Source organism: Lampetra fluviatilis, chromosome 55 (genome assembly GCF_964198595.1).
Source record: "Lampetra fluviatilis chromosome 55, kcLamFluv1.1, whole genome shotgun sequence".
Taxonomy (NCBI): Eukaryota; Metazoa; Chordata; class Hyperoartia; order Petromyzontiformes; family Petromyzontidae; genus Lampetra; species Lampetra fluviatilis.
Window position 1 is genome coordinate 5,762,903 of NC_136329.1, and position 15,026 is coordinate 5,777,928.

Consider the following 15,026-nt stretch of genomic DNA (forward strand, 5'->3'; position numbering starts at 1 on the left):
CGTCCAAGCAAGGCAACCCTCAAATGTCACCGAGCTGAAAGAGTTCTGTGAGGAGGAATGGGCCAAACATTCCTCAAATCCGATGCGAGGGCGACTGACCATCGGTCACAGGAAACGCTTCGTTGAATTCATTGCCGATCAAGGGAGCGTCAGCGGTTACTGAATATAAAAGGTTCACACGCTGTTTCACACGTGGTTATTGAATGTAGAATCATTCGTGGATATATAAATGTTTAAAAGAGGATCACGCGTTTCGCGTCATTTGTTCAATCGGGTTACCTTTATTATTAGGACTTAGATTAAGATCTAATAACACTTTAGGCTTGAGAAATGTTAAATGTGTGAAAATACGAAAGGGGTTCACAAACTATTTCTCGGCGCTGTAAGTCGTAGGATGAATGAACAGGGAATGGTCTTCTTGGTTCTTTCGGTAAAGTCACGTAGAAGGGAAATAATAAAATAATAAAAATAAAACATAGTAAAGTAATTCTCACGACGTTTCGGCCACAACGCAAGCAGCCGTCCTCAGGTGAAGAACAGGTCTGTCGGGAAGACAGCGTCTGAATGAAACACCCCCAGGCTTGGCAGCGTATATTTAAGTCTCCAACCCAGCTTAAATATACGCTCCCAGCCTGGGGTGTTTCATTCAGACGCTGTCTTCTCGACAGACCTGTTCTTCACCTGATGACGGCTGCTTGCGTTGTGTCCGAAACGTCGTGAGAATTATTTTATTATGTTTTATTTTTATTATTTTATTATGTTTTATTTTCATTATTTTATTATTTCCCTTCTACGTGATGACTTTACCGAAAGAACCAAGAAGATGAATCCCTGCAGTCACGAAAGCTTTACATCGAAACAGGGAATGGCGTTACGAAGATTGTTGGCTGTTGTTCGGAAACATTTTAAGGCGCCGGAAAGAGAGGAAAACCTCTAACGGAGACCATGGCTTGACGTCATCATCATCACCATCATCATCATAAAGAGATCGGCGCCAGAAAGCAGTGGCCACTGTTTGAGCAGATTGGCACTACAACTACTACTGCTACAAAAACAATGCAAATGTATAACTACGGCATTCCATCCTGGACCCAAATGCACGATACATGAAAAGCAGAAAAGAGGAAAACCTCGAACGGAGACCATGGCTTGACAACATCGTCATCATCATCACCACCACCATCATCACGATAAAGAGATTGGCGCCGTAGAGATGTGGCACCGCTTGAGCAGTTTGGCACTACTGCTACAATAGCAATGCAAATGTATAACTGCGGCGTTACATCGCAGGATCGCGATGCACGAAAAGCAGTGAAACACAGAACCAGGGGCGAGTGACCAAACTGGAGAGATGAGGGTGGGGGGGTCTTTCAAAGCGGACTTGAATCTCCCTGATAATTGTTTTACCCTTTTATCTGGCAACAAAACTGACACCTTTTTTTACGAGGAATTATGTTTGCATAGACCACAATACCTGCAGTCATAATGCAAACAAAAAACACAACCCTGATAATGTATGTGCACTGTCCTTGAAGTTGATTGGTCTACCTGTTCAACACGTAGACTTTAGCCACCGGTATTATTGACAATAAAGGTTGTTGGGTTTAGATCGCGTTATTTATAAATGTGTCGCAAACCTCCACCACCCGACACGGTCAATCAGTTAAAAAACGCGTCACGTTGACAAAACGCCAATTAGTTACTAATTCAAGCCCACCGGTGTGTTTGAAGAGTGAATCCACAACATTTACACTCGTACAGCACTAGTGTAGTGTATAGTGTAGTGTATAGTGTAGTGTATAGTGTAGTGTATAGTGTAGTGTGTAGTGTAGTATATAGTGTAGTGTATAGTGGATAGTGTAGTGTGTATAGTAGTGTATAGTGTAGTGTATAGTGTAGTGTATAGTGTATAGTGTAGTGTATAGTAGTGTATAGTGTAGTGTATAGTGTAGTGTAACTTGAGTAGTACGACGTTTCGTTTGATAGAAATCAACGGGTGAAGGCGCAGCCCTGCAATAGCCACGTTCACTCCACTGCTGCCGAAAGCGTCCAATTAGCACGGTTGGATAGCGTACGGTGCGAAAGAAGTTCAACCTACGTACATCGAGCCCTCTCCGCAAGAGGCTACTTGGCCTACTCTTCCAAGCTGGGCCAACGGTTACTGTAGGTCCGGTGAACAAAACGTGAAAGAAGCTTGTGTCGCCCGCGTGAGTCTTATACACGTGTGTGTGAGTCTTACACACGCGTGTGTAAGACTCACACACACGTGTATAAGACTAACACACGCGTGTAAGATGTCTTACACGCGTATGAGCCTTGCACGTGCAAGCCTTGCACGCGTGCGTATTACACGCGTGTGGCCAACACGCACGGGTCTCACGCGCGCGTAAGACACACGCGAGAGCCTCACACCAGAGGTCGCAAACGGGTTTTGATTCCTTACCCCCCGTACCCGTACCCGGCCGCACCAGGGTCGCAAACGGGTAGCCGTACCCGTACACGGCCGGGTACGGGTAGCCGGGTATCGGGTAGGGTACGGGTATCGGGTACCCGGTTGCGACCTCTGCCTCACACGCGCGCGCAGGGCTCCTCACGCCGGCGCCTTCCCGCCACCGGCAGCGTGCGTCCTGGCGTGCCGGCCGAGGTCCGAGCGCTGCGCGAACCCCTTCCCGCAGTCGACGCACGCGAACGGCTTCCGCGGGGCGTGCGTCGCCGCGTGGATCCTCAGGTTGGGCCGTTGCCTGAAGCGGCGGCCGCAGTCGTCGCAGGCGAACGGCCGCTCCCCCGTGTGGACCCGCCGGTGCGTCTCCAGGTGGTAGCGCTGGGCGAAGCGGCGGCCGCACACGGTGCAAGCGTGCGGCCGCTCCCCCGTGTGGGTGAGCGCGTGCTTCGCCAGGTTGCAGCGCTGCGCGAAGCGCCTCCCGCACTCGGGGCACTCGTGAGGTCCGTCGCCCGTGTGGGCGCTGGCGTGCATCGCCAGGTTGTGGCGCTGCGCGAAGCGGCGGCCGCACACGGCGCACGTGTGCGGCCGCTCGCCGCTGTGAGTCAGCGAGTGGCGCTTCAGGAGGCAGCGGTAGGCGAAGGCCTTGCCGCACTCGGGGCAGGCGTGGCCTCGCACGGAGGAGGAAGAGGCGGGGGCCGGCGAGTCAGACGACGTTGCCCGCCGCCGTCGGCCTCGGTCTCCGAGGGTGGCGTCCGTCGCTGCGGCCGCCGCTGTCGGGGGACGGGGGCCACAAACGGAAATGTGAGCGGCGGTCAAGACGGCGGACGCCTCGAGGGGTGACGGGGGGGCGGCCTGAGTCGTTTGCCGCGGTGGCACGGGGAGATGTTGACTGCCTCGCCCGGTGTACATCATCATCATCACCACCATCATCATCATCAACATCATCACCATCATCATCACGGTGGCACGGGGAGATGTTGACTACCTCGCCCAGTGTACATCATCATCATCACCATTATCATCAACACCATTATCATCATCATCATCATCATCACCACCATCATCATCATCAACACCATCATCATCACGGTGGCTAGGAGATGTTGACTACCTCGCCCAGTGTACATCATCATCATCAACATCATCAACATTATCATCACGGTGGCTAGGAGATGTTGACTGCCTCGCCCGGTGTACATCATCATCAACATCATCACCATTATCATCAACACCATTATCATCATCATCATCACCACCATCATCATCAACATCATCACCATTATCATCACGGTGGCACGGGGAGATGTTGACTGCCTCGCCCGGTGTACATCATCATCATCACCACCATCATCATCATCAACATCATCACCATCATCATCACGGTGGCACGGGGAGATGTTGACTACCTCGCCCAGTGTACATCATCATCATCACCATTATCATCAACACCATTATCATCATCATCATCACCACCATCATCATCATCAACACCATCATCATCACGGTGGCTAGGAGATGTTGACTACCTCGCCCAGTGTACATCATCATCATCAACATCATCAACATTATCATCACGGTGGCTAGGAGATGTTGACTGCCTCGCCCGGTGTACATCATCATCAACATCATCACCATTATCATCAACACCATTATCATCATCATCATCACCACCATCATCATCAACATCATCACCATTATCATCACGGTGGCACGGGGAGATGTTGACTGCCTCGCCCGGTGTACATCATCATCATCAACATCATCACCATCATCATCACGGTGGCTAGGAGATGTTGACTACCTCGCCTGGTGTACATCATCAACATCATCACCATTATCATCACGGTGGCTAGGAGATGTTGACTACCTCGCCTGGTGTACATCATCATCATCAACATCATCACCATTATCATCACGGTGGCTAGGAGATGTTGACTGCCTCGCCCGGTGTACATCATCATCAACATCATCACCATTATCATCAACACCATTATCATCATCACCACCATCATCATCAACATCATCACCATCATCATCACGGTGGCTAGGAGATGTTGACTACCTCGCCCGGTGTACATCATCATCATCAACATCATCACCATTATCATCACGGTGGCTAGGAGATGTTGACTGCCTCGCCCGGTGTACATCATCATCATCAACATCATCACCATCATCATCACGGTGGCTAGGAGATGTTGACTACCTCGCCCGGTGTATATCATCAACATCATCACCATTATCATCACGGTGGCACGGGGAGATGTTGATTGCCTCGCCCGGTGTACATCATCATCATCAACATCATCACCATCATCATCACGGTGGCTAGGTGATGTTGACTACCTCGCCTGGTGCGCAGGAGGTTCGTGGGTTCGATCCTGACCCTGACGACGCCTGCTGCTGCTGCTGCTGTATATTTGGGAGTCTGCGTCTCTCTATCTCTCTCATCATCACGGTGGCTAGGAGATGTTGACTACCTCGCACACACCCTACACACAACCACACACACCCCACACACCACACACCCTACACACACCACACACACACCGCACACACTCCCTACACACCACACACCACACACACACCATACACACACCACACACACACACCACACACACACCACACACACACCCTACATACACCACACACACACCACACACACCACCACACACACCACACACACACCACACACACCACACACACACAACACACACCACCACACACCACACACACACCACACACACACCACACACACACCACACACACACCACACACACCACACACACACCCTACACACACCACACACACACAGCACACACACCCTACACACACCACACACACCACACACACCACCACACGCCACACACACACCTTACACACACACCACGCACACCACACACCACACGCACACCACACACACTACACACACTACACACACCACACACACACCACACACACTACACACACCACACACACACCACACACACCACACACACACCACACACACACCACACACACACCACACACACCACACACACACACCACACACACACCACACACACACAAACCACACACACCACACACACACCACACACACACCACACACACCACACACACACCACACACACACCACACACACACACCACACACACCACACGCTACTTGCAGGTGGTCATGTCAACAGAACAACATGCACTGCTGATAGCTACTGCTGCTACTACTGCTGCTACTGCTACTACTGCTGCTACTACTGCTGCTGTTGCCACTACTGTTGCTATTGATACTACTGCTAGCTGCTACTGCTGCTGCTACTGCTGCTACTACTGTTGCTACTGCTGCTGCTGCTACTACTGTTGCTACTGCTGCTGCTGCTACTGCTGCTGCTACTGCTGCTACTACTACTGCTGCTACTACTACTACTGTTGCTACTGCTGCTGCTGCTACTACTGTTGCTGCTGCTGCTACTGCTGCTGCTGCTACTACTGTTGCTACTGTTACTGCTGCTAGCTACTGTTACTGCTGCTGCTACTGCTGCTACTACTGCTGCTGCTACTGCTGCTGCTACTGCTGCTGCTAGCTACTGCTGCTGCTACTACTGCTACTGCTACTACTACTGTTACTACTACTGCTGCTACTGCTGCTACTACTGCTGCTACTACTGCTGCTGCTGCTACTGCTACTGCTCCTGCTACTACTGCTGTTACTACTACTGCTGCTACTACTGCTGCTACTACTGCTGCTACTACTGCTGCTGCTACTACTGCTGCTACTGCTGCTACTACTACTGTTACTACTACTGCTGCTACTGCTCCTGCTACTGCTGCTGCTGCTACTGCTGCTGCTGCGTTCTGTTCGGGGTCGTCTCACCTTGGCCAGCCTCCCCCTCCTCCTCCTCCTGCAGCAGCTGCACCTCCACGAACTCGCTGACCTCCTCCGCCCACACCTCCACCACCTTGCGGCCAGCAGGCCTCCTGCTGCCCCTCATCCTCCTCCTCCGCGTGCCGGGGTCACGGAGTCCCAGGACGTCCCCCGACACCTCCTCCTCCTGCTGCTGCTGCTCCTGCTGCTGCTGCTGCACCTGGCGGCTTCCTCCAGCTGCGGTTTCACAAAAGGGCAGCGCTGAGGGGGCTTCCCACCGTTGGCTAAGGGGAGATGTTGACTACCTCGCCTGGTGTACAGGAGGTCGTGGGTTCCACCACCATCATCATCATCATCACGGTGGCTAGGAGATGTTGACTACCTCGCCAGGTGTACAGGAGGTCGTGGGTTCCACCACCATCATCATCATCATCACGGTGGCTAGGAGATGTTGACTACCTCGCCTGGTGTACAGGAGGTCGTGGGTACCACCATCATCATCATCATCACGGTGGCTAGGAGACGTTGACTACCTCGCCTGGTGTACAGGAGGTCGTGGGTTCCACCACCATCATCACCACCACCGTGGCTAGGAGATGTTGACTACCTCGCCTGGTGTACAGGAGGTCGTGGGTTCCACCACCATCATCACCACCACCGTGGCTAGATGTTGACTACCTCGCCTGGTGTACAGGAGGTCGTGGGTTCCACCACCATCATCTCCACCACCGTGGCTAGGAGATGTTGACTACCATGCCTGGTGTACAGCAGGTCGTGGGTTCCACCACCACCACCATCATCATCATCACGGTGGCTAGGAGATGTTGACTACCTCGCCTGGTGTACAGGAGGTCGTGGGTTCCACCACCACCACCATCACGGTGGCTAGGAGATGTTGACTACCTCGCCTGGTCTACAGGAGGTCGTGGGTTCCACCACGACCACCATCACGGTGGCTAGGAGATGTTAACTACCTCGCCTGGTGTACAGGAGGTCGTGGATTCGATCCCGACCCTGACGACGCCTGCTGCTGCTGCTGCTGTATATTTGGAGTCTGCTTCTCTCTCTCCCCGTGGCGGCGTGGATTTTTCTCCTGGTCCTCCGGTTTCCCCCCTCCACATTTAGAATCGGCTGCTGCTATGAATGTCCGCGTGATAGAGACATACAGAGACCCATAGAGATACACAGAGACCCATAGAGATACACAGAGACCCATAGAGATACACAGAGACCCATAGAGATACACAGAGACCCATAGACACACACAGAGACCCATAGAGACCCACAAAGACCCATAGACACACAGAGACCCATAGAGACCCACAAAGACCCATAGACACACAGAGACCCATAGAGACCCATAGACACACAGAGACACACAGAGACCCATAGAGACACACAGAGACCCACAGTGATACACAGAGACACACAGAGACCCACAGAGACCAATAGACACACACAGAGACCCACAGAGACCCATATACACACACAGAGACCCATAGAGACACACAGAGACTCACAGTGATACACAGAGACACACAGAGACCCATAGAGACACACAGAGACCCACAGTGATACACAGAGACCCACAGTGATACACAGAGACACACAGAGACCCATAGAGACACACAGAGACCCATAGACACACACAGAGACCCATAGAGACCCACAAAGACCCATAGACACACACAGAGACCCATAGAGACACACATAGACTCACAGTGATACACAGAGACACACAGAGACCCATAGAGACACACAGAGACCCACAGTGATACACAGAGACACACAGAGACCCATAGAGACACACAGAGACCCACAGTGATACACAGAGACACACAGAGACCCATAGAGACACACAGAGACCCATGGTGATACACAGAGACACACAGAGACCCACAGAGACCCATAGACACACACAGAGACCCACAGAGACCCATAGACACACACAGAGACCCATAGAGACACACAGAGACCCATAGACACACACAGAGACCCATAGAGACACACAGAGACCCACTATTTTCCACTCTTGCCAGCTGTAGGACCCCACTAAGTGATGTCGTCGTTGGTCAGAAGCGGCGCTGCCCATCACGACAGCAGCACAAACAAAGTGGCAGGATAACCTTATCGTCTTCGTCATCATCGTCATCATCGTCGTCATTGTCGTCATCATCGTCATCATCATCATCGTCGTCATCATCATCGTCATAATCATCATCGACGTCATCAACATTGTCGTCATCGTCGTCGTCATCATCGTCATCGTGTGGACATTTATAGCGGCGAGGGACACACTTAGACGCTGGGTTCGATCCCTGGGTCTGGGTGTCTCTCTCTGTCTCAGGGGGTTCATAATGACCGATCCAGAGACACTGAGTTGCTGGGTTCAATCCCTGGGTCTGGGTGTCTCTCTCTGTCTCAGGGGGTTCATAATGACCGATCCAGAGACACTGAGATGCTGGGTTCAATCCCTGGGTCTGGGTGTCTCTCTCTGTCTCAGGGGGTTCATAATGACCGATCCAGAGACACTGAGATGCTGGGTTCGATCCCTGGGTCTGGGTGTCTCTCTTTGTCTCAGGGGGTTCATAATGACCGATCCAGAGACACTGAGACACTGGGTTCGATCCCTGGTGTCTGGGTGTCTCTCTTTGTCTCTCAGGGAGTTCATAATGACCGATCCAGAGACACTGAGACCCTGGGTTCAATCCCTGGGTCTGGGTGTCTCTCTTTGTCTCAGGGAGTTCATAATGACCGATCCAGAGACACTGAGACGCTGGGTTCAATCCCTGGGTCTGGGTGTCTCTCTCTCTGTCTCAGGGGGTTCATAATGACCGATCCAGAGACACTGAGATGCGAGGTTCAATCCCTGGGTCTGGGTGTCTCTCTCTGTCTCAGGGGGTTCATAATGACCGATCCAGAGACACTGAGACGCTGGGTTCGATCCCTGGGTCTGGGTGTCTCTCTCCGTCACAGGGGGTTCATAATGACCGATCCAGAGACACTGAGACGCTGGGTTCAATCCCTGAGTCTGGGTGTCTCTCTCCGTCTAAGGGGGTTCATAATGACCGATCCAGAGACACTGAGACGCTGGGTGCGATCCCTGGGTGTGGGTGTTTCTCTCCGTCTCTCAGGGAGTTCATAATGACCGATCCAGAGACACTGAGACGCTGGCTTCGATCCCTGGGTCTGGGCGTCTCTCTCAGGAGGCTCACGGTCGCACCGCCCCTGGTCCAAGTCGGCTGATGATGGCGGCAGGAGACGAGCCGAGAGCTCTCACCGATTGCCGCTGCCGCTCCTTCATCGTCGTCGTCGTCGTCGTCAGCGGCGGCGTCTTCACGTTTCACCGCGAGGTGAGGGCTCATCCCCGGCTCTGGGCTCTCCTCCTCCTCATCATCATCAGCCTCTTGTTTGATGAGCGGAGGTGGAGGATGTGGAGGTGGTGGAGGAGGTGGAGGAGGAGATTTGACGAATGAAGCCATCTGAGAGGCAGGCGACACGGAATCTCAGACGACAATTTAGACAGCGTAGACACACACACACACACTAACACACACACACTAACACACACACACATAGACACACACTAACACACTAACACACACTAACACACACATACACACACACTAACACACACACACATACACACACACATACACACACACATACACACACACTAACACACACACACATACACACACACATACACACACACTAACACACACACACAAACACACACACAAACACACACACATACACACACACTAACACACACTAACACACACACACATACACACACACTAACACACACTAACACACACACTAACACACACACACTAACACACACACTAACACACACACACTAACACACACACTAACACACACACTAACACACACACTAACACACACACACTAACACACACACTAACACACACTAACACACACTAAAACTAACACACACACACTAACACACACACACTAACACACACACTAACAACAACCATTGTTCGCCACTAAGTGGCGGTGACGTCACCACGACGCTTGTGCCAGGCCATGTGCACCTTGAGGCCACGTGAAGTGTCGAACGCCCGCTGGCAGGAGGTCACGGGGCAGACCCAGCAGGTGCCACGGGTCGACTGACTGAGATGACCGAGATGACTGGCTGATGCACCACCTGTGCCCCCTACTGTGCCAACTTGCTGTGCTTTAGCCACCCGGCGCTCCGCTCGTTGTTGTGAGCGTCGCTCCTCCACCCTCCGTTGTTGTTGGAGGGCGACTGCCTCCAACTGCCCAGTAGCGTCCTTCACGAGCCTCCTCCACTGAGGCCGATCTTGACACCGCTGGTACCAGTCATCGGCAAGTCCACTCAGCTCCACATCCTCCTGTACCACATCACTCCATCTCTTCTCTAGCCCGTGCCGCGCCTGTTTAGCCCCCTCGATCCGGCCGAACAAAAGCTGTTTGGGCATGCGGTGATTGGGCATGCGGGCTACATGACCCAGCCAACGCAGCCTTGCCTGCCGGAGGAACTCACCGATGGGACTTTGTCCAAATCTTTCGAGGATTTGTGAGCTCACACAATCCAGCCTGGTTAAAACCCAGGATTGATCGTAGGCAGGCCAGCCTAAATGTTTCTAACCGGCGAAGATGTTCCATTAGGGGGGCTCACATTTCGCAAGCATAGAGAAGGGAGTGAATGACTGTGGCCGAGAAGACCCAAAGCTTCGTGCGGAGCGACAGACCAGGTAGCTTCCACACAGCGTTACGCAACCGATGAAAAGATAATGCCGCTCGACTGATTCGGAGTGAGACCTCTGCTGTTAAACCGGAGCCGGTCATGAGCACACTGCCCAGGTATGGGAAACTCTCCACTCTCTCCACAACTGCCCCATCACCGATTGGGAGTTGTGGGGGTGGAGTGCCCGATGGTACAAAATACCCAGGCAGGTGCTTAGTTTTGGTGGGGCTGATGGTAAGGCCCCACCTCTTAGTGGCACACTCCAGTTTCAGCAGCAGCGCCTCCAACTCCTCCTCTGAGTGAGCGGCCATTATCAGATCATCGGCATACATAATGTAGTTGACCAATAGGGAGCCATCCCTTGACCGCACCCGGGCATCGATCAGTCTCCCATTGTATCTGTACCAGATGGAAATTCCTCCGGTACAACTACTTAAGGCTTCACGAACTACTTAGTCTAAATTGATGTTAAATAATATTGGAGCCAGAGGATATCCCTGTCGCACCCCAAGGTGTACAGGGAATGGCTCTGACTCCCGGCCACGTCGTTTTACCCGGGCCAACTCACCATCATGAAGGTCCTTAATGAGCGTGAGCAGAGAGTCAGGGACTCCGAAAGCACGAAGAACAACCCAGTGCCCAGGCCTACTGATGGTATCATAGGCCTTGACCAGGTCAATTAACCAGAGATGTAGGTCTTGTTGGAATTCCCTACACCTCTACTGTAGCAAACGGACAGAAAATATGGCATCTGTGCCGGTCCACCCTTTCCTGAAACCACATTGGGGCTCCGCAAGCCTCTCCTCAGAGTTCCTGGCAAGGCGATGTTGAATAATCCTTGCCATGACCTTTCCCGGCACACTGAGGAGTGAGATGCCACTGTAGTTGTTACAGTCTGTGCGGTCTCCCTTCTTAAAGATGGGGACCACCAGGGCATTCTTCCAATCCTGCGGAACCCGTCCAGTGGTCCAGACTGTTGTTTTGATGTCATAAAGGGCAGTCTGTGCACAAACGCCACCCTCCCTCAGCATTTCGCTTTGGAGATCATCTCTGCCCGGTGCCTTTCCTGGTCTCAGACTCTGGATCACCTTAAGTACTTCGTCAACAGATGGCACTTCAGACAGCCACTCACAGGGGGTGACTTCCTCTTCCAATATTTGAGGCACCGCAGCCTCAGCAGGGTCATCCTTACTTTGTGCCATGATGTTTTCCTGGGTGAGGGATTTCCCCTCCCCCAGGACCTCACAGAAATGCTCAGCAAATCTGCAAACCTGTTCCTGGGGGTCGGAGATTGAATCAACGTTTTTTCCCCTAATGATGGTAATAGGTGTGGCGCTGCAGGTTACTTTATTGATGGAGTTAAATAGTGATTTGTGATTTAACACATTAACACACACACGCACACTAGCACACGCACACTAACACACACTAACACAAAGATCCCCCGTGTAGCCTCTAACAGACTATAGGGGCAAGTGCTGTTAGTAGCGAGTAGCAGCAGAACTTATGAAGGCTACCGGCACTGTGGCACACACAGAGGGGGTGGGTGGCCAGCACCACCACGCCCGGCCGCCTTTGTCTTCCCAGTGGCGATGTTTACTGCACAACCGCACCGGGAACTCGTTTGAGGCTGAGTCGACCTAGGGGAGGCCCAGGACCGGTTCAGACAATCGTCACCGGTGGTGAGCCGGAATCGAACCCGGGTCACCGGGTTCGTAGCGCTAACCACTGCACCACCACTCCCCCCCCACACACACAGTGCGCTAACCACTGCACCGCCACTCCCCACACACACACACAGTGCGCTAACCACTGCACCACCACTCCCCCCACACACACACACAGTGCGCTAACCACTGCACCACCACTGCCCATACACACACACACACAGTGCGCTAACCACTGCACCACCACTCCCCACACACACAGTGCGCTAACCACTGCACCACCACTCCCCACACACAAACAGTGCGCTAACCACTGCACCACCACTTACACACAAACAAACAGTGCGCTAACCACTGCACCACCACTCCCCCCACACTCACACAGTGCGCTAACCACTACACCACCACTCCCCACACACACACAGTGCGCGAACCACTGCACCACCACTCCCAACACACACACTGCGCTAACCACTGCACCACCACTCCCCCCCCCCCCACACACAGTGCGCTAACCGCTGCACCACCACTCCCCACACACACACAGTGCGCTAACCACTGCACCACCACTCCACACTCACACACAGTGTGCTAATCACTGCACCGCCACTCCCCCCACACACACACAGTGCGCTAACCACTGCACCACCACTCCCCCCACACACACACAGTGCGCTAACCACTGCACCACCACTCCACACTCACACAAACAGTGCGCTAACCACTGCACCACCATTCCACACTCACACACAGTGCGCTAACCACTGCACCACCACTCCCCACTCACACCGTGTGCTAACCACTGCACCACCACTCCCCACACACAGTGCGATAACCACTGCACCACCACTCCCCACACACTCACACAGTGCGCTAACCACTGCACCACCACTCCCCACTCACACCGTGTGCTAACCACTGCACCACCACTCCCCACACACAGTGCGATAACCACTGCACCACCACTCCACACTCGCACACAGTGCGCTAACCACTGCACCACCACTCCCCACTCACACAGTGCGCTAACCACTGCACCACCACTCCCCACACACTCACACAGTGCGCTAACCACTGCACCACCGCTCTCTACACACATACACAGTGCGCTAACCACTGCACCACCGCTCCCCACACACACAGTGCGCTAACCACTGCACCACCGCTCCCACACACAGTGCGCTAACCACTGCACCACCACTCCACACTCACACACAGTGCGCTAACCACTGCACCACCACTCCCCACTCACACAGTGCGCTAACCACTGCACCACCGCTCCCCACACACACACAGTGCGCTAACCACTGCACCACTGCTCCCCACACACAGTGCGCTAACCACTGCACCACCACTCCACACTCACACACAGTGCGCTAACCACTGCACCACCACTCCACACTCACACACAGTGCGCTAACCACTGCACCACCACTCACCACTCACACACAGTGCGCTAACCACTGCACTACCACTCCCCACACACAGTGTGCTAACCACTGCACCACCACTCCACACACACACACACAGTGCGCTAACCACTGCACCACCGCTCTCTACCTGTCTCTCTGTCTCTCCCCGCGTCTCTTGAGTCTCCAGCTCCGTTACTCCAACCCAGCGGGCGACAAGATGCAGCGCGAGACGCAGCGACCCCCCCCCCCCCCAGGCGACAAGATGCAGACCAAGACGCGGCACACACAAAGCGGAAGGGGACGGACAGGAAACCGTCAGCGGGTGCGGCGAGTGGAGAGAGGCTGCCAATTGCCCGTCAGGAGCTAGAGCGGTACTGCCTGGGCCCCTGCAGGAGAATGGAGGTCCGGGGTTGATTTTTTACACGCTTTTATTTAACTCACTCTTCTTCTTGGTTCTTTCGGTAAAGTCACGTAGAAGGGAAATAATAAAATAATAAAAATAAAACATAATAAAATATTATGCAGGGATTCATCTTCTTGGTTCTTTCGGTAAAGTCACGTAGAAGGGAAATAATAAAAATAAAACATTAAAATTATTCTCACGACGTTTCGGCCACAACGCAAGCAGCCGTCCTCCGGTGAAGAACAGGTCAGCGTCTGAATGAGCACCACCAGGCTTATATTCAGGGGCGGTTTCTTCATTAGGGCGATTGGGCGACGCACCACCAATGTCATTCAACCACAGAGTCACGCTAGCCGTCACCGTCAGCCTCTGGATATAGTCCAATCAGCGTCATGTCACGTTCTGTGGAGTACCGCCTCTTTTTGGGCGATTTCACTCCGGCTGAGAATCGCCCCGTGTGGCCCCATAGACTTACATTCAAAGATGTTTTTTTTCGAACGGG

At 53.1% G+C, this 15,026-nt stretch overlaps 2 protein-coding genes across 3 annotated transcripts in view; both read right to left on the reverse strand.

Annotated features, from left to right (window-relative positions):
* Positions 1-2,762, reverse strand: part of LOC144949872 (uncharacterized) — a 20,044-nt gene extending 17,282 nt beyond the window's left edge. Inside the window, exon 1 of the mRNA XM_078879862.1 lies at positions 2,685-2,762. The gene's annotated coding sequence lies outside the window, so the exon portion shown is untranslated. The remainder of the gene's footprint in view (positions 1-2,684) is intronic.
* Positions 2,460-14,379, reverse strand: LOC144949864 (uncharacterized). Of its 2 annotated transcripts, none has more exons than XM_078879854.1 (4): positions 14,270-14,379; positions 9,585-9,710; positions 6,314-6,541; positions 2,460-3,213 (listed from the first exon to the last, which is right to left on the reverse strand). In XM_078879854.1, exons 2-4 carry the CDS (start codon positions 9,667-9,669, stop codon positions 2,591-2,593), a joined length of 936 nt encoding a protein of 311 aa, XP_078735980.1. In that variant the 5' UTR covers positions 9,670-9,710; positions 14,270-14,379; the 3' UTR covers positions 2,460-2,590. The 2 variants fall into 2 exon arrangements, with proteins under 2 accessions (XP_078735980.1, XP_078735979.1); XM_078879853.1 differs by having other exon boundaries at positions 9,585-9,786; positions 14,270-14,377.
* Positions 14,380-15,026: the final 647 nt, after the last annotated feature.

Coding starts and splice junctions, on each gene's coding strand:
- LOC144949864 (XM_078879853.1), bottom strand. CDS start 9,786: ATGGCTTCATTCGTCAAATCTCCTCCTCCACCTCCTCCACCACCTCCA. Junction 6,542..9,584: donor AGGAGCGGCAGCGGCAATCG/GTGAGAGCTCTC, acceptor GTGAAACCGCAG/CTGGAGGAAGCCGCCAGGTG. Junction 3,214..6,313: donor GGAGGGGGAGGCTGGCCAAG/GTGAGACGACCC, acceptor GTCCCCCGACAG/CGGCGGCCGCAGCGACGGAC.